Source organism: Acinonyx jubatus, chromosome A2 (assembly GCF_027475565.1).
Source record: "Acinonyx jubatus isolate Ajub_Pintada_27869175 chromosome A2, VMU_Ajub_asm_v1.0, whole genome shotgun sequence".
Lineage (NCBI taxonomy): Eukaryota > Metazoa > Chordata > Mammalia > Carnivora > Felidae > Acinonyx > Acinonyx jubatus.
Genome location: NC_069383.1, coordinates 140393657 through 140414946, shown reverse-complemented (window position 1 = coordinate 140414946; position 21290 = coordinate 140393657). Strand labels below are relative to the sequence as shown.

At 38.3% G+C, this 21290-nt stretch overlaps 1 protein-coding gene across 4 annotated transcripts in view; it reads right to left on the bottom strand.

Moving 5' to 3' along the window:
• Positions 1 to 20010, bottom strand: part of DENND6A (DENN domain containing 6A) — a 63940-nt gene extending 43930 nt beyond the window's left edge. The window contains exons 1-4 of one of the 4 annotated variants that reach the window (XM_027039054.2): positions 19681 to 19819; positions 8814 to 8893; positions 5492 to 5530; positions 5349 to 5391 (exon numbers count right to left, since the gene is read on the bottom strand). In XM_027039054.2, coding sequence (XP_026894855.1) covers positions 5349 to 5391; positions 5492 to 5530; positions 8814 to 8891 — 160 coding nt within the window. In that variant the 5' untranslated portion in view covers positions 8892 to 8893; positions 19681 to 19819. Of the gene's footprint in view, positions 1 to 5348; positions 5392 to 5491; positions 5531 to 8813; positions 8894 to 19680 lie in introns of all 4 variants that reach the window. The other 3 variants (XM_027039053.2, XM_027039052.2, XM_053219191.1) reach the window with 3 other exon arrangements.
• Positions 20011 to 21290: the final 1280 nt, after the last annotated feature.

Sequence of the window (21290 nt, the reverse complement as noted above, 5' to 3'; positions counted from 1 at the left end):
GGAGGAGAACACAGGCCGAAACCTCTTTGACCTTGGCTGGAAGCAGCATAATAGACACGTTGCAGAAGGCAAGGGAAACAAAAGGAAACATGAACTATTGGACTTCATTAAGATAAAAAGCTTCTGCCCAGCAAAGGAAACAATCAACAAAACTAAAAGACAGCCTACAGAAAAGATATTTGCAAATGACATATCTGATAAAGGATTAGTATCCAAAATCTATAAATAACTTATCAAACTCAATACCCCCCCCCCAAAAAAAAACCCAGTTAAGAAATGGGCAGAAGACATGAATAGATAGTTTTCCATAGGAGACATCCAGATGGCTAACAGACACATGAAAAGATGTTCAACATCACTCATTATCAGGGAAATACAAATCAAAACCATGATGAGATACCACCTCCCACCTGTCAGAATGGCTAAAATTAGGAACACAAGAAACAACAGGTGTTGGTGGGGATGTAGAGAAAGGGGAACCCTATTGCACTGTTGGTGGGAATGCAAACTGGTGCAGCCACTCAGGAGAACAGTATAGAAATTCCTCAAGAAACTAAAAATAGAACTACCCTACAATCCAGCAATTGCACTATTAGGTATTTAGCCAAAGGATACAAAAATACAGATTTGCAGAGAGAGTCCAAATGTCCATCAACTGATGAATGGATAAGGAAGATGTGATACATACACACACACACACACACACACACACACACACACACACACACACACACTGGAATATTACTCAGCCATAAAAAAGAATGAAATCTTGCCATTTGCAATGAAATGAATGGAGCTAGAACGTATTATGCTAAGCAAAATAAGTCAACCAGAGAAAGACAAATACTATATGATTTCACTCATATGTGGAATTTAAGAAACAAAAGAGATGAACATATGGGAAGTTGGGGGAAGAGAAGAGAAGGAAACAAACCACAAGAGACTCTTAATGATAGAGAACAAAGTATGGGTAGATGGAGGGAAGTGGGTAGGAAATGGGCTACATGGGTGATGGGCACTAAGGAGGGCACTTGTGATAAGCACTGGGTGTTGTATGTAAGTGATGAATCACTGAATTCTACTCCTGAAACCAATATTGCACCGTATTGTAACTAACTAAAATTTAAATGAAAAAAAAAATAAATACCTGGAAAAAAAAAAAAGAACTCTCCTCCCATTTTAAATTCTCAAGGGCATAGGGTATTTTCCAAGCCTCTTTCACATCTGCCAATCAAACCAAGACTGCAAAGCTAAACAGAGGACACCTTCTTGTACCAAAAATATCACTTAAAGATTCGAGATAAAAGCTTAAATACTATTCCCACAGGGAACAGACAACTTTAAATATTATTTCTATATTAGCACACAGCTATAGAGTAGATCAGAATGCATAAGACTAAGATAAAACACGAGACTTCAAGAGCTAGGCTGGCTCTATGCAGTCACTCGCCCTGTGATTAAGAGCAGATGAGTTGGAGTTGCAGAGAAGCAGGACTTTAGACCAGAGCTTCTCAAAGTATAGTCCACAGACTGATGCCAGTCCACAAACTCTTGTTACTAATCCATGATAAAAAATAAATATCCAACTTGAGAATAATTATTTAGAAAGTCTTACAGAAATCTGATACTGCGATAACAAATTTGGACTTTTATTTTGCATTTCTTTCATTTTTCTCCCGTTCATTTTTCTAAATATACATTTAGATTGCATTTCATAAAAGCATGGTCCACAACAGATTGGAATTTTTTAAAAATCCAACTGGCCCTTCAATACACATAGTGTGTGAAGTACTGCTCTCACCACTGGGAAGGGTAAAATACATGATGATGTCCCTGTTGTTTACAGAGAAGAAATCTGTTGAGATAAATACTGTCTGCATATCTAATCCATCCAGATCAAGAATTAATCTTTCCAACGGCACCTGGGTGGCTCAGTCGATTAAGTGTCCCAACTCTTGATTTCCGGCTCAGGTCACAATCTCATGATTGTGAGATTGAATCCTGCATCTGCTGGTGCTGTCTGCTGTCTCCCTCTCTCTCTGCCCCTCCCCTGTTCTCTCTCTCTCTCTCTCTCTCAAAAATAAACATTAAGAAAAAAAAAGAATTAATCTTTCCCTTGGATTCATCCTTATTTAAAACTCCCTCTACTAATAGTGAATTTTCACTCTGGACATATTTAAAATATAGTGATTATAGTCCTTGGGTACCCATCATAGCTTAAGCCTCAGAAACACCTACATCCAGATGATATTAATGGTAATCAACACAGAGAAAAAAAATCTGACAAATATTTATGAGAGAAGGCACACTTTAAATTTAGGCTCCTAAAGATAAAAGTCACTCAAATGGAACAAAAGAAACTGAAACCTAAAAACAAACTAAACAAAAAATTTTCTTCTAAAGTCACAGGATCTAAGGTATGTGTGGCTGTTAACTAACTTGGATTTAAATTTTATTATTATTAAATATAATTTATTGTCAAATTGGTTTCCATACAACACCCAGTGCTCATCCCAACAGGTGCCCTCCTCAATGCCCATCACCCACTTCCCCTCTCCCCCAGCCGTGACCAACCCTCAGTTTGTTCTCAGTATTTAAGAGTCTCTTATGGTTTGCCTCCCTCCCTCCCTCTCTGTAACTTTTTTTTCCCCTTCCCCTCACTCATGGTCTTTTGTTAAGTTTCTCAGGATCCACCTATGAGTGAAAACATACAGTATCTGTCTATCTCTGCCAGCCTTATTTCACTTAGCATAATACCCTCCAGTTCCATCCACATTGCTACAAATGGCCAGATTTCATTCTTTCTCATTGCCAAGTAGTATTCCATTGTATATATAAACTACATCTTCTTTAACTTGGATTTAAATTTTATAAATAAATAAATAAATCCAAGATGCTACCACTGAGCTTTTATATAAATTAATTTATTATTATAAATTAATATTATAAATTAATAAATTATAAACTAATAAATATATACTTATATATTATATTATCTATTTATATATTATATAAAATTATAAAAATACGTATAATATATATTATATACTTATATATTATGTAAAATTGTAAGAATATATATATGTATTTTATATATAACATATATATTTATGATGAATATATATAAATTAATAAATTAAAATAAAATAAATTATAAATAAGTTATTTATATAAATATAAATTATATTTAATATAATTAAAAAATAAATGTATTAATATTGTCAAAAAATAAGGTATGTATGGATAGCAGCTGGAGGAAGTGGAGGAATGGCAAATCATTCCTTTGGGAATCCCAAAAGCACTCTTCTTTACCTATACACCCTTGATTCTGAATCTTGTTTCACTGTTTTTAAGTGTGCATGATGGAAACAAAACTTAGATTATGATTCTTTCCTAAAGACTGTTCTACTGTGCCTGGATTTCCTTCCAAAACAATAAAAGCTATTTTGAGAAAAATTCAAATCCATTTCAAAGTTAGCACAGCAATCCCAACTTGCATTTCATAAACATATAAGTGAAACAAATTGTTTGGATAATCACAACTGAGAATAGAACTCTCAAATACATAAAAACTCACAGCCTAATGCTATCTAGATTAATATTCATCTCTTAGGATGACAAGGTGTCTTCTTTTAAGACCTTTTGTCAATTTCACTTCTGAGTATCAACGGTACTTTAAATAAAACAAACCCTACTTCATTTGATGTTCAGCTTTTAAAAAAGGCATTACAAAACACCTGTAGGTCACTCAAGTGACTAAAATACTGAACAAATTCTGATACACATTTGAGTTTAACTTCTAACAAGACAGGGATACATGGAGTGACTGACTAAAAGAAAAACTATAATAAAAACTAAAAATAAAAAAGGCTATCCAAATTATCTTCTTAGCCTTGAAACTCATACAGAAAGGTGAAAAAGAGAGCCATGAAAACCAGCTATAATCTCAAAAGGAAGAGTGTGCAGTGTAATGCACCAGGACTCCAATAACAAGTCAGTTTATCCTGTAATGCAGCTTACCCTGAGACCTGGAAGTCCAATTCAACACTCACTACATTCAGAACTGCATGTGTAGACTTTGTAAGGAAAATGTTAACTGAAATGAGGAAAAATCCTATAAGACCCCTCTATCATTTATTTCATTAATGGACAAACATACTAAGAAATTCCAATAATTCCAAGTTAGAACAAAAGTCCTACTGGGATTTCTCAAAAGCATTTTCTTTTAACCAAGATACCATTTCTTTTTTATACAATTCATGAAGGCTGACTTGCAAATGTATAGGAAAGAACTCTGGAAACATTTACAAGGAAAGGAGAAAATGCTTTTACAAATTAAAATGTCAAATCTCCCAAATCAGATTAACTAAACTAAATTAAAAGGATATTAGAAGTAACCATTAAGGAAAGGGAATAATGGAGTGCCTTTGCTTCACAGGGTTCTAACTGTGTGTGGTCTAAGATGTTGAATGTTCTGGTCACTACAAGTCTGAAAAGCTGTTTTGAAAGTGAAACAAAAGAGGCAACCTGAAAAATTTCAACAATTAGGACCACACAAAGGGACAGTTTGAAAGAGACCAGTAAAACCAAATTTAATAATAATAGCAAACACTTATATGTGTTTACTATACACCAGGCACTATTCCAAGTCTTTACATATATTAACTCACACAAACTATTACAAGTAATTGATGGCCATGCTTCATAATCAGATTCACTCTATTGTATTTTTTTTTTAAGTCACTGCTTTTACAGTTCTTGGTAAGCTTTCAAATCCCAAACTGAAAGTAAACTACTTACTATAAATCCCCAAACATACCAACGTTGCTGGTTTTCACTCTCTTCACTATTTCAACGGTTTATTGCTCCTTGATGTTTTACCTCATTACAACATAACAGTTTTTATTTTTTATAATTTTTAAAAAAAATTTTTTAATGCTTATTTATTTTCGAGACAGGGAGAGACAGAGCATGAACGGGGGAGGGTCAGAGAGAGAGAGAGGAAGACACAGAATCCAAAACAGGCTCCAGGCTCTGAGCTGTCAGCACAGAGCCCGACGCGGGGCTCGAACTCACGGGCCGCAAGATCATGACCTGAGCTGAAGTCGGACGCCCAACCGACTGAGCCACCCAGGCGCCCCCATAACAGTTATTTTAAAAATTGAACCAACTAAAATCAAAAAAGGCATGGCTGGCATCGCAAAACTAAGAATCACAATCACTGACTTGCTAGGCTGAAACTGAGTTTGCATTCTAAAATTCTATTTCAATTCATTTTCATATATTAAGAGTATAATCAATATTCTTAGTATAAAATTCAACAAAAACACCACATGAAAAATAATTACCTGAATTTGAATCTGGAAAAGACAAATAGCAAATATTGGTTTTCTGAAAAAGAAAACAAAAGCTATATATGTTGATACACATACACCAATAAAAACAAACAGAAACACCATAGTAGACTATACAGAGCAACATTGTTACTTACTTCCTTATCAGTAAGTTTGGAATGTTGAGGATAAATTACCTGGAAGAAAAAGAATTAAATTTTGTTAGACAAATATATTGAGTGTATATTATAAACATTAGCGGGTACTTCTATTACTAGTTGGCTATAGTCAAATAGTTTTAAGACATAGTTCACAAGGGGCACCTGGGTGGCTCAGTTGGTTAAGCGTCCAAACCTTGATTTTGGCTCAGGTCATGATCTCACACTTCATGAGATCAAGCATCTCACATCGGGCTCTGTGCTGAAAATGCAAAGCCTGCTTGGGATTCTCTCTTGCCCTCTTTTTGCCCCTCTTCTGCTTGCTCTCACTCTCTCTCTCAAAATAAATAAATAAACATTAAAGAAATAGTTCACAAACTCCAATAATGAAACATGAAAGAAGCTTGGGAGAATTGAGTAGGATTTACACTAGGGAAAAAAAAAAGTTCTGAGTCAAAGTTATCTCTAACAGATTGGTGAAGTCTTGGGTTATCAAGAATAATTTAGGGGCAACTGGATGGCTCAGTTGGTTAAGTGTCTGATTTCAGCTCAGGTCATGATGTCACAGTTCGTGAGTTCGAGCCCCGCGTCGGGTTCTGTGCTGACAGCTCAGAGCCTGGAGCCTGCTTTGGATTCTGTGTCTTCCTCTCCCTCTGCCCCTCCCATACTCATGCTCTGTCTCTCTCGCTCTCAAAAATAAATAAACATTAAAAATTTTTTTTAAAAAAAGAAGAATTTACCAACTGAATTACTAATAACTCAAAGCTTACTGAGTCTTTTCTTTGGAAGCCTAAAATCTAAAAAGAATTGGATCTATCAGCTGGTAACGACTTCAAGAAGTAATGATTTTCAATCAATTCCAAGAAGTACTGCAAATCACCAGATACCAAAGAAAAATGAAAGGAGAAAATAATTATCCATAGTTTAAGAAATCTCAAAGACCATCTCCCACCATAAAGTCTATCCTAATTTCCTTCAATCCCTTTAAATAATCATTGCATTTCTTAGGATAGGTCAGTTTAGTGTCTGCAGTGATCACAGCCACCTTCTGAGGGAAACTCCTGCCCTATACCCACTGCAAAGAAAGCAAGAATAAGCCAAAACAGCTACTGTCAGAATAAGCACTAGTGAACACCAGATCCAAGAACAACTCTACAGGCCAATCAACTGCCTAGATGTGGCTGGGTGTGAAAATTCTGCCCAAAAGAATACCAGTGCTCAAGTGGGCCTATTCAGACTCTCTTGGGAATGTGAAGAAGAGATGAGATTAGGAGCAGCAGGTTAGCTAGTGGCTGATAACAAAAAGAAGAGAAAACAACACAGAGTAAATTATGTTAATGTTGGGCTGCTAATGTGGGGATCCAAGACTTCCCACCTCTGGAAGAATTCATGAATTCTTCCATTCCCCAGCTGCCGCCCAAAAGCCTAAAAATCTTCCATTTCCAGATAAAACATCCATTTCCAGATATCACATTATAAAACCATATTAAAGTGGTTTCACATATTTACTTCACTGATTTAGTTCTCACAGTAACAGACAAGCCCAGTATCCCCACTGTAGATATAAGAAAACTAAGGTAAGAAAAAAGATGGGGAGAACCAGTATTTTATGAGTATCTTCCAGAGTTTTTAATTTTCACAATAATTCTGTCAATTCTGCCTATCTTTACAGAAGAAGAGACAAGTTCATAGCAGTTAAAATAACTCTTCTAGGGGCGCCTGGGTGGCACAGTCGGTTAAGCGTCCGACTTCAGCCAGGTCACGATCTTGCGGTCCGTGAGTTCGAGCCCCGCGTCAGGCTCTGGGCTGATGGCTCAGAGCCTGGAGCCTGTTTCTGATTCTGTGTCTCCCTCTCTCTCTGCCCCTCCCCCGTTCATGCTCTGTCTCTCTCTGTCCCAAAAATAAATAAACGTTGAAAAAAATAAATAAATAAAAATAAAATAACTCTTCTAAAATTTACTTGTTTATTAAGTGCCAGAGGTAGGGGCTGAATTTAGGCCTGTCTGATTCCAAAGTACACAAGCCACCATTCTTCACTCCATGTCTAGAAGCGATGGTTGTATGCAATCACAGCCCTCTTTCCCCCCTAGCAAGAATGTGGCATATAATCCTTCTCACTCCAGGGCTAAGGGAAGGGTCTAGAGAGCTGGTATACTACATGAAAACCACACACCATTCCTGGATAGAGAATGATACCAAAGCCAGTATTTCTCTCTACATACTCTGCTTTGTATCCCATATTTTGACCAATCTGATTTAACCCCTGTCTCCACAATTCATGAAGGCAAGAATCTGGTCTGTTTTGTTCACAACTCTATCTTTACACCTAGAACAGTCTCTGCTGCATAGTAAACACTAAAAATATATTTCTTCAACCAGTGGATATACCTTCAAATTAGTTCCATCCAACAACCTAGTATTTAATTTGTACTTCTTTTTTATGCATACATAGATCTCCCTTGCTTAACCCTGAAACCATTTTGCTCGTTACTTTTAAAGCAGAAATGGCAAACTTATAACCAAGTTAGCCCTATTTTATGAAAATCTCATTACATATAAATTATACCAGAGTTATCATACTGGTAAATTTAGTGGTCCATAATAGCTTTATCTTAGACTTTAAACTCATTTTTATGTGAGTGCCCTTCAGATTTTTATTTCCTGCAATTAAAATATAAACGCAAAAGCAAATATACATAGTGGTTTCTTAGGACTTTGGTTTCCTATGGTTTAAAACACCATCATGACAATATAGAAAAAAATGTTGGTATGTTTTACCCATATATATGAGTACCTTAAATATACATGTGTGTATATATCTCTGTGTATGTATGTGTATTTCAGGGGCTTATGTATGCTATATATATATTTAAGTAAACTAAAAAGATGTAAGAACTATATAACCTATCAAGTGTACCTTTTAGAAACTCTGACTGTACTAGTCAAATATTCTAGAATTTCATTTTAATGTATTCTGTTACGACTACCCAGTGTTATATCATATTGGAATAGATATGATATTCAAAAAAAATAATGCATGTTTATATGCTGTAGGTATCCAATGTCTACTATGTACTTAAGATCAAAATATAGAAAAAAATTTAATTTTAAAACCTCAATTAAATTCCATAAAAATCAGGAAAAGTAACCATTGCCAACTATCTCAAACTGCACTAATTGCCACAGTTACTAGATTATCCTTGTACATACTTTATCTTGTAAAAAAAAAAAAAGTATAAATATAAGCTTGGGCAATCACTATTAGTCAGTTAGCTCCTGATAACTATACAGGCATTAATCAACTGTGGATTGGCCCCAGTACCTGGAGACGCCTCTCTCTTGAAGTTTCCTCTCTCCACAGCTCAAGTCCAGGCATCTCTGTCCCCCAGACCACTGGCATTCCTGGGAGGCATCAAAGGGGGACAGAGAGCATCAGCTAATGTCACCCTGGTTCTGTTACCTATGTTAAGATCTTCCATGTTATAAGAAATAAGGGAGAGGTGGCCAGGTAATAAGCCAAGAAAAACATAAATTTTATTTGATATAATTACTAAGGCCTAAAAATGATGGTATAGCATAAATATTTCACATCATGATATAATAGGAAAAATGCACCCCAGAAAAAATATTAATATATATACTGGAAAATAGTATTACAAAATGTTTTAAATCAGGTTATTCTCTTCAAAGGTATATCTATCTGCCACTTGCCCCTGCACACCCTAATGGGGATGACATTCCCATATCAGTGTGGGAGTAATTATGGTCCCAGGAGAAAGAAAATTAGGAACACCAGTTAACTTATTGCTAGTAACACTTGGACATGGGAAAAATTCATGCCTGCCATGAATCTCAGTGATCTGTGAACAGGCGTCTGCCTGTTGCCATGTCACTCAGTATCTATCTCCATTTCATAATCCTACCTAGCATCTCAGGCCTGGTAGAGATTACATCCTAGGCCATCCCAGGCCTGCCTTGACCTCCTACATAAACATTAATTCACATACAAACATCACCAAAACCTTAAAAAGAGGATCAATTCTAAACTCAGTAAGAGTTATGTCTTCAGGGGCACCTGGGTGGCTCAGTTGGTTGAGTGTCCGACTTTGGCTCAGGTCATGACCTCACGGTTTGTGGGTTCAAGCCCCGCATCGGGCTCTGTGCTGACAGCTCAGAGCCTGGAGCCTGCTTCAGATTCTGTGTCTCCCTCTCTCTCTGCCCCTCCCCTGCTCATGCTCTTTGTCTCTCTGTCAAAAATAAATAAACATTAAAAAAAAAAAAAAGTTATGTCTTCAGAGGCACCTGACTGGCTCGGATGGTGGAGCATGTAACTCTTGATCTCAGGGTTGTAAGTATGAGCCCCGCTTTGGGTGCAGAGATTATGTAAAATAAAATCTTTAAAAAAAATTATGTCTTCAATATTAGACAATAACATTTATTCAAAACTGAAATGGAAACTGCTTACAGGCAAAAAACAAGTCTACCTTTTTCATGTAATTTTTAAAAACTGGCTGGAAAATAGTTTAAGATCTATTAAATACTATATAATGTCTCCTTTAAAAGGCATTTTAATGTGAAAAAATATAGCAATGACACCTCAGTAGCAGTGAGTACACCTAACAGCGAGATGTTGATTGTTAAATACTATTCTGCAATAAAAAAGAATCAGGGCTTCTTAGGGAGGTAGCTGATTACAGGGCTAGCACAGGAAAAACGCAAGATGAGCATGGGGCATCTTGTGATGCCAGAAAGGAAGTGCTCAAAAGAAGGGTGGGGGGGGGGGGCATGTCTAAAGGACATAGGAGCCAACCTAAAAAGGCACCAATGCTCAAATTTGTAATGATTTGGTTAATAAAGTAAATAATGATAGTACTAGATTATAACCCAAATAATAAGTATCCTTGAGTTCCCATTGATATAGATAGGTGGATGGATGAGCAAGAAGGGACAACTTTTCCTTATAAAAGAATTCTAACTAATAAATACAGAAGGAGTGAGGAAAATGAAAAATCACTATTAGAACACCAGAATAATTGCTGCAGGTAAGATACACTTATGGATGCTAAATTAGCAGGCAAAGTATGGAAAACAAGATACTGCACAGTCTCAGACTCTAACAAAATAAACACTTACTTACTAATTACAAAGAGAAAAATAGTAACTTTATAGTGGATTAGCCTGGGAGACATCATCTTAACCAAGAGATCAAGGTTTAAATCACCAATAATGCGACATTTTAATTTTAACATCCTGTACTCCCTAATATGATGTACTGAGAAGGACGCGTCATATCTGGGGTATTCTTCCCAGTAATTCATAACCTCAGACTAATTATGATAACACACCAGAAAAAACAAAATTGAAAGGCATACTACAAAATATATGAACAGTATTCTTCCAAAGTATCAAGGACATGAAATACAAGAAAAGATTGAGGAACTTCCACAGATTGAAGAGGACTATGGAGATATGATATCTACATGCAACGTAGAAACTGGATTGGATCTTGAAACAGAAAAAGCACATTAGTAGAAAAACTGGTGAATCCCAATAAACTCTGTGGTCTAGTAAATAGTATCATACCAATATCTATTCTTGTTTTGGATTATTGTACTATGTTTATGTAAAATGTTAACTTTTGACAAAGCTAAATGAATGACTTTTGTAACTATGTAAGCCAAAAAATGTATCAAAATAAGGTTAAAAAAGTAACATCTCTACTTCATATCATATATAAAAAGTAACCCAAAGTGGACTAAAGACCTAAGTGTAAAAGTTAAAACTACAAGTCTTTTTTTTTTTTTTTTAATGTTTACTTATTTTGAAAGTTCACAGGAGTGGGGGAGTGGCACAGAGGAGGAGAGAATCCAAAGCAGGCTCCACACCTTCAGCTCAACGACATGGGGCTTGATCTAACAAACCATGAGATTATGACCTGAGCTGAAACCAAGAGTCAGATGCTTAACTGACTGAGCCACCCAAGCACCCAAAAACTACAAAAGTCTTAGAAGAACACACAGGAATAAATCTTTATGACTGTGCATTAGTCAATGGTTTCTCAGATATAACAAAAGCATAAGCAACCAAAGAAACATAAAGTGGACTTCATCAAAATTTAAAACTTTTGTGCTTCAGGGCACCTGGGTGGCTCAGTCAGTTAAGCATCCAACACTTGATTTTGGCTCAGATCACAATTTCAGTTATGAGACTGAGCCCTATAATGGGCTCCGTGCTGGGCGTGGAGCCTGCTTAAGATTCTTTCTTTCAATCTCTCCCTCTGCCCCTCCCCCTCTCACATGCATGTGCTCTCTCTAAATGAATGAATGAATGAATGAATGAATAAAAATAGAGAACTAAAACATAAAAAACGAAACAAAAACTAAAAAACTTTTGTGCTTCAAAGAACACTACCAAGAAAGTGAAGACAACCCACAAAATGGAAGGAACTACTTGCAAACATGTATCTGATAAGGATCTAATATACAGACTATATAAAGAATTCTTACAATACAACAAAAAAGTCAAATAACCCAATTTTTTAAATGGATAAAGGATCTAATTAGACATTTCTCCAAAAAGATATACAAATGGCCAATAAGCACATAAAAGGCCACTCGACACCGTTAGTCATCAGGGAAATGCAAATAAAATTAAAATAAGATACCACCTCAAATCCACTAGGATGGCTGTAATCACAGACAGACAGTAACAAGTGCTTACAAGATATGGAGAAATTAGAACCCTCACACATTACTAATGGAAATGTGAAAATACAGTCACCCTGGAAAACAGCTTAGTAGTTTCTCAAAAAAGTAAACATAGAGAGTTACTTTATGACACAGCAATTTCACTTCACTCCAAGACAAGTGAAAGCATATGTTCATACAAAAACTTACTAGCAAAAACTTCATAGCAGCATTATTTATAATAGCCAAAACTGGAAAAAAAATCCAAATTTCCATTGAATGATGAATGGATAAACCAAATGTTATATTTCCATATACTGATATAAAATTCAAAAAATGATAGAAAATTCAGCCATAAAAGGAATGAAATACTGATATATACTACAACATGGATGAACCTTGAAAAAATTATACTAAGTGAAAGAAGCCAGACAAAAAATGCCATAGGTTGTGATTCCATGCATATGAAATGTACAGAATAGGAGAATCCAGAGAGACAGAAAAGTAGATTAGTGGTTGCCAGGGTCTGGGGCGGGGCGGGGGAGCGGCAATAGATCATGACTGAAAGAGGACATAAGGGAAATTTCTGGGGCAGTGATATTTCTATTTCTTGATCTCTATGGTAGTGAATGGTATGCTCACTTAATGTAAATTCACAGAACTTAGGATTTATATGCTTTCCTACATGTATGTTATACTGCAATAAAAAATGTTTATTTATTTTAAAAAGTAAAAAAAATGGCCTGACATCACAGTATCAGAACAGGATGGACCTAAGTCTAAGATTCCAGCTCATTCAAGACCTAAACTATGCTACTGGAAATGTGATCAGTTTGCCCATGGAATAGACAGTGAAGCATTTCTCTCTAATAAGAGTAAAGTTAGATACAATTGTTCATGTTTCACATCATTCATCACCAAGTACTTGTGAATGGACTAGATGGCATGGGAACATCCCAGATAATCTCCATATTGAAATTATACAATTTCATAACAGAACCAGAGCTTAGTAACACTGAAGAAGCCTCTGTAAAATCTGGGAGCCTAAGCTCAGGAGGCCACTAAAGCTTTAACTCTCAAACCAGAGACCTACATCAAGCTACTATGAAGTGCTACAAGTTCACAAGGAAATGTACAGGCCATTATTGGTACCTGAAAACCATCCTATTATAACCCTCACTGTTTAATGGCCTACTATCCATGATACACTGTAAGCTAGTTGAGGGAGGGTTGATCAAGGTTTTATCTCCAGAACACAATGGTGTCTGGATGTGGTAGTTGCCCAATATGTGATGAATAGACAGTTCAATGAGACGGTCCAGCAAAATGCAATTAAACGTAACACCCATTTTTATTAAAACAGTAAACTTGCTGAGGATCAAATACTGAGGTTATGGAACACCCAGTTTAAGAGGGAAAGAAAGGAAACAACCCTTCACACAACTGCCTTTCACTCTTCTCACAAAAATAAACAAGAAACTTTGCTAGGATAAAGTAAACTATGGTGACTACTTCTGGCTCCACCTTGCTAAGGCATAAAGGGGAATAACTCAAAAAAGCAGAAGTGAAAAAGAAAGGGGAGTCAATTCTTTCACTGCTTTTAAAAAAAATGACATAGAAGTTCGCCTTCACTCCAGAGCAGAGCTTTATCTTCAATGTGTTTTTTTAAAAATTTGGTGCAGGGTGCACCTGGGTGGCTCAGTCGGCTGGGCGTCCAACTTCAGCTCAGGTCATGATCTCGCAGTTTGTGAGTTCGAGAGTTCGAGCCTCACATCAGGTTTGCTGCTATCAGTGCAGAGCCCACTTCAGATCTTTTGTCCCCCTCTCTCTGACCCACCCCTATTTGCACTCTCTCAAAAGTAAATAAACATTTTTTTTTAATCTTTAAAAAAAGATTGGGGTTCCTGGGTGGCTCAGTCAGTTGATCAATTAACTCTTGATTTCAGCTCAGGTCATGATCTCACAGTTCATGAATTGAAGCCGCACATTGGGCTCTGGACTGATGGTGCAGAGCCTGCTTGGGATTCTGTCTCTCCTCTCTGCCCCTTCCCAGCTTGTGCTCCCATGCATGCATGCACTCTCTCTCTCTCTCTCTCAAAATAATAAACTTAATTTACAAAATTAAAAAAAAAAAAAAAAGAGTTGCATGCTCTTTAACTAAGCCAGCCTGGTGCTCCCCTACAAAGTGCTTTAAATACTTGTGATACACATCCAAAACCATGAGGTTTTCTTTTTTAAATCACTTTAAGGCAAAATAAGAGGTGTGAGAGAACAGCCAAAAACAGTCCTACACTGATTACTGAATATGCAAGGACACTAACTATAAAAAGGGATCAACATTTGGGCATGCATTAAATGACAGGCATTAATCCTTACATGCATTATCTCTCTTTGTATTTCCAACAACACTCTTGGATATTATTTTTCCACTTAAATTGAAGAAACTGGCCAAAAATCAGACAACTAGGAGATGTTCAAAACCCCAAAGCTTGTGCTCTTTTCACTAGTTTAAAATTGTCCAAAGAGTTCATAGGTAAAGACTTCAAGAGGGGAAAACCACCAAGGATGCCTCAATTCTTATAAAATCAGAAACTAGAGAGCTTCAGGAAGTGACTTCAAATTATAGAAATGCAACTTCCTAGGACATTCTAGAAGTTCACATGATTTAAAGGCTCTCAAAAATGCAAAACATCTCTAAGATGTATGTACAGGCAATACGTAGCTTTCTACAGTGTGAAGAAAAAAGAAACTACTAAATATCCAAATTAAGGAAAATGGTTAAATAAATTATGGTTCATAAAATTGTATTTATGAAGAGTCTTTAATGATCTGGCAAATCGTTTATGAGAATGTTTATCAATAAAAGCAGACTCTTGCAGTAGACCTGTTTGGGGGACTGCTGTCCAGCCCATGCTTTGGAAATTGTCCCCTCCTCCTTTTACAAGGGTGAGCCTAAGTGGTCACTACTGTTACAAAAACCCTGTCTCCTAACACAGCTGACTGAACAAAAGGGAGCATCTGACCCATGCTGAGCCAATCAGATACTCCGTATTTGTATTAAGCTTCAGTCTGGTTCCAGAATACAAAAGTAGAGTTTGGCCAAAATCAGAACTACAACAGTCCAAAGTCAAGAGAAATGGGGGAGCAGAAACTGAGACCCTTGCAGGAGAAACCAGCCTCAGCACGGAAAATGGAACAGAATTGCAAAGAGAAGCAGAGACAAAAGACCACACAGCTCCCAAGAAACAAAGACAAAAAAGCCTAGGGCTTTCCAGATCCCAGGAGGTTCGTTCCCCTTCCAGCAACTGGGTTCCAAGAGACTCCTTACAATCATTTTTCTTAAACTTTTTTGAGAGAGTTTCTGTTCCTAACAAATTAATTCTTGACAGATATGAAATTATGTAAAGAAGAAAAAGCATTAACAAAAATGTCAAATATTAATAGCACTTGTTTCTCAATATAATTATGAGTGATGCTTCTAGTGTTCATAATTTTCTTTCTTGCCAAGTTTTCAACAATGAGCATATTATTACTCAATCAGGGAAAAATTCTGAATAAATGAGGCAATTCTGGATTCAGATAATTAAGGCTTTACTACATAATCAGGTAATTTCAGAGCTAGAAGTGATATAAAGTATATAAAATCCAGAGGATTTCAAACCTTGTTCCAGAGGACACTGGGATTCTGTGGTGATGTTTCAGGGCCACTTCAAAGGAAAAGGAAGAAGCTGAGCATACCTCCTATAGTCAACACATTTTACAGTCTCTTTCCAACTTAAAAGATACCCTTCCCTGTCCCCTTTACTTGAGAATAGGACCAAACAGACATTTTATGCAACATGGACCACTCCCGTAACCACACAGGTCTTCAGCTCATTGTTTGCCCCAAACCAGGCCTGAGTACATTCCTCTGGTGTGTATCATTAAAGTGGCTGAAAAGCACAACTTGTCCACCATAAAGATTATAGAAGCAGAGGATAGAAGTTGCAGGGAGCATTATCCTAAATATGGGATTTATGAACAAATCCCATAAAACAAGAGCATAAGTCAGAGGCTTTCCAGTTCCAGGCTCAGCCATTTCATGAAGCCCCACTAGGTTTGTACCTTGGAGACGTTGGAAAATCTGTTGCCTTACAGCAAGTTCCTTTTCTGCTTGAGCTATAGCTTAGTTTCTGCTGTCTGCAACCAAATATACACAACATAGGCCCCATCTCAACCAAGTCAGCCACTGAGGTCCTATATTAGATTTTTATTTATACAGGGAAAAAAGTTTCCCTGCTTTAAAATAAAAGTACTGATTCTACTTCCTCAACTTCATATTACTACTGAGAAAATTAAGGTTCAAAGGCCTCATGTTTACAATCAAGTTAAGGATTCTCTCCATTGAAAATTAAAAAGGTGGGGGGGATACTTGGGTGGCTCAGTCAGTTAAGCATCAGACTCTTGCTTTCTGCTGAGGTCATGATCTCACAGTTTGTGAGATCAAGCCCTGTGTCAGGTTCTGCATGGTTGGCATGGAGCCTGCTTGGGATTCTCTCTCTCTCTCCCTCCCTCTCCCCCACTCTCTCTCTGAAAATAAATATTAAAAAAAAAAAAAAAGGATTTCAATACTTCCCAAATACACACTGACATAGGTCTGAGTCATAGGTACTGTTCCAAATGTTTCACCAACATTATCTAATTATCACAGCAATGCCATGATGCAGATTGTTAACAGAGAAGTGTAAGGCAAGCTAATATGCCCCAAATCGCAGACTCAAACCTAGGCAGTCCAGCTCTGGAGTCTGAGTCCTTGATCGATGTCCTCTATATGTTGTCTCTTTGTTAAGGATTTAAGCTTAACTAAGTGGCACTGTTTATGCATTTGTAAATGGTACTTTCTGTCATGGCACAACAGATTCTTACATCTCTTTCAACTGTACAGTTCAAAGATGGTGATGTCACAGGTTGCTTCTAGGACTAAGTTTTTACCTATTCTTTAATTTTTACCTACTCTTTAATTGATTTCCCTTTTGAGTCTTCATGGTTGTGCATCATAGGAATTAGGGCTGGAACTACTATATTCACTTCTCCAACATGATTCTACGTTCACTTTCTTGTCCTATTTTTGGCCTGGATATGGTCATAATACACAAGTGAACTACATTTCTCAACTATTTCATTATATTCATTACTAATTTGTGTTCCTTTTTCTTCTTTTAAAAGTGGCAAGGTGCAATATTCTACATTTCTTAGGAAAACAAAACAAAATTAAGTTGTGTTGCAATTCATTTAATGTATTTATCTTTCTTTGGATCCTTTATTAGAGAATCTTCCCCACCCTCATCCTATGCCTTCTAAAATCAGTGATTCTTGGGGCACCTGGATGGCTCAGTCAGTTAAGCGTCCAACTTTGGCTCTCATCATGATCTTGTGGTTCGTGAGTTTGAGCTCTGCGTCAGGCTCTGTGCCGACAACTCAAGAGCCTGGAGCCTGCTTCGGATTGTGTGTGTCTCTCTCTCTCCTTCCCACTCCCCCACTCGCACTGTCTCTCTCTCTCTCTCTCTGTCAAAAATAAATAAACATTAAAAACGTTTTTTTATAAAATGAGTGATTCTTAATCTGGGGACAATGAAATAGAAGATGCACAGATGACCCCCAGATAGTCCACAGAAGCATATACCTAATTTTGTATCAGTAAGCATTTTTGTAATGGAGTTCATATTTTTTTTAATTTAAAAAATTTTTTTAATGTCCATTTATTTTTGAGATAGAGACAGAGCATGAATGAGGGAGGGTCAGAGAGAGAGCAGAATCTGAAGCAGGCTCCAGGCTCCGAGCTGTCAGCACAGAGCCCGACATGGGGCTCGAACCCACAGACTGTGAGATCATGACCTGAGCTGAAGTCAGATGCTTAACCGACTGAGCCACCCAGGCACCCCTGGAGTTCATATTTTTTAAAAGGTCCAGGATGCAAAAAAAGAACCACTGACCTAAAGAAAACTCTGTTGAGTAGCATATCCCATTGGAAATGAAATTCAAAATAAGTCCTTTAATTCACATTTTTGTAGCACTTCAATTACGCTAAATGTTGCTTATTTGGTCAAAAAAAATCCTTAAAAATAATGTCCCAAATGACGAGAGTCCACAAGGATCTCATTTAGCTATTTTAAAATGCAATCAACTATAACAACCCAATCCTACACTTTCTGGTTAAATTGTATTTTGCTATACATACAACTTCAGGTTAACATGTCAATCAATGTAAACAATAGATGACTTCTAAATCTCTGAAGTCTTTGGAAACTGTTGTTTCTGTCATAGTAAGATACAGAATTGTTCATGTATCCGCTCATTCTATCAACAAGTATGTATGGAACACCACTATGTGCCAGGCATGGCATTTGGCCCTATGTCCTGCTGTGATTAATTCTTGGTTCCCCTCTAAATTGTAGTCTAAACCTACAAATACAGGTTGAAGCATTTGGTTCATATTTGGATGCCCAGCAACCAGCATAATGCCTAGATCTTAGCGGAAACTTAATGTGTGTATTGAACTGTGTAATGATAAAACAGAGAAGATAGGCTGAATACAAAAGCAGTAGCTTTGCTTTAAGAAAAACCTCCCTGGCCAATTTTCATAGCCAACTCATTCCACTAAAGTCTGAATGAGATGGTTTGTTAAAATCTGCCATCGTCACCAAAACAAACAGACAAAAATTTTCTAAACATACCTCCTTCTGATAACGTTTTCCTTGTACACAAAGACAAGCAATGTCTTATGCTACAAAAGGGATCCTAAACAATGTCAAGAATAAATAACACTGGAAGGCCTTTCAATAAGGTGACATATAAATGGAAAACTTGACAGATTCACAAGCAAAGGATTTTCCCTATGTTCATCTTGATAGTAGCTTTCAAGCCAACTGTTTCAGAAGCAACATCAAGAAAGAACAGTAAAGGGGAAAAAAAAAACACAAATAATAGAAATGAGGAACAAAAGGGGGAAATGGAGAAAATCCTGCTGAAATAAGCATTTCGGCTCAAGTTGGGTGGTCTAAAGTAACTATAAGAGTTACTGGCAATGACCGAAACGTCTAGGAGTCTAAAAAAAGTTGGCTGTGTGAGGTTTGGCTATTATAGTTCACCCTATGTCAGGGGCATTATTCCGTTTCTTCAAAAAGTCGCCAACATCCTGCCTGCAGCCTTCTCGGGGTGCCGCTACCCATTTTAGTCACTCCTGTGACACCGGGTTAAAAACACAAACAAACAAAAACGAACCTCAGCAAGTATTTAGGAGGGGCCTAGAAAGAACTTTTCACCCCTAGCCGCAGCCCACGATCCTCCCACGGGAACTGCCAATGGACCGCAGCCCGGCCGACCGGCGGAGGGACGGCCAGCCACGCCCGGATGCGCGGCGGCCGGGGTCCAGACCCGTCGGCCCGTGGGCCACACGCCCTGCTGGAGCCGTCCGGGAGCGGGAACCCGAACGAGGCGCGGGGGCAAGGTGCGGCCGGGCCTCACCTCCACGGCTTGGCCCAGCTCCAGGTCGAAGCCCACCACACACACGCAGTGCAGCCAGGCCGAGAAGCCGTCCCAGCGCAGCAGGCCCCGGCCGCGGCCCTCATCTTCTTCATCGTCCTCCGGCGCGCCTCCGGTCGCCAGCACGGCCGGCGCCCCGCGCTCCTCGGCCGCCGCCACGGCCTCGTCCAACGGCCCGCGGGAGCTGGGCCCCGAGGCTGCCAGGCCCCGCAGAGCCATCCGCCGCCCCCTTGCTGTTCGCGCCGCCTCCACTGCGGACCGCGCAGCAGAGCGCGCCCAACCCCGCGCAGGCGCAGCCGCTGCTGCCGCAGCGGCGGAGGACGGGCTCGGCCGGGGCGGGGCCATGGCCCACGTGACCCTGGGAGCTGGGCTCGGAGCTGCCACTGCGCAGACGTGGAGTCGTGGTGCTTAGCTGGAATTGTGAATACCGCCCTGGCATTCTTGCCTTAAAGCTCTTCAAGAGTAGTTTATGAATCCTGACACTCTTCTTCGCAGTTCAACGATCTGGGGAGGAATCATGCTTGGCATGACAAGGTTCATAACTATAAGGTATTATTAAAATTATTACACATAATGATTACGGTGGCTAACATTTACTGAACACTTACTCTGTGCCAGTTGATGTGCCAGCAAGTACTTTACAAACATTACTCCATTGAATCTTCACATCATGACTAGCACGTAGACTTCATTATTTATTTCTTTTCACGAATAAGGAAATTGAGATTCTGAGAAGTTACATGACTAGACCAACAAGTATTACTACAACTCAAATGCCGGCTTTCAGTTCGCTCTCTGCTCTCTCGCCTCCTGATTAAGAGATCTGTTCCCTTCACTTAACTGTTCCCTTTCACCAAGGTCCCACCCACCTTTCTTGGCCTGATTGCCTGTGACTCATTCAACACTCACACAACATCTGCAGTGCTTTCTGAAACACCAGGTTGGCCTCCACAGCAACCTGTGGATCACCCTCTCTTAGCAAGGGTCTAGTCTCAGGCAGCTTTATTGTTGTTTAGATTTTATTTTTAAGTAATCTCTACACTGGACATGAGGCTCAAACTCACAACCCTGAGATCAAGAGTTGCATGCTTTAGGGACTGAGCCAGCCAGGCACCCCAAGCCGCTTTGCATCAGTGCCAAGAAGGCACTTGATCTATTGAATTATTACTGATTATTGGCCCAGTGGGATACTACTGATTAGGATTTATTCAGCACCCTGAGTATAAACAACACAGTGAAAGTAAATAGGAAACACACAACAATACTCTAATAGAAAAATGAGTAAAAGACAATGGATAATAACTCACAACAAACATTTTTAAAAAACAACAACACGGTTTTCATGCTTTTACACACATTGTCTCATCTGATCCTCCTAGCAACCCAAAAAGGCAGGTCTTATTATTATTCCCATTTTTCCAGTAAGGATTCTGAGGCTCCATGAGATGATAATGATGTCACAGCCAATAATAGGTGGCAGAACAAAGATTTAAACCCAGATCTCTGACTCAGCCAAAGCTCCTAAGCATTTTGCTGCACTACCCAGTCAAATCTACCCTAGTTGACAAACATTGTTCTGTATACATTCTTAT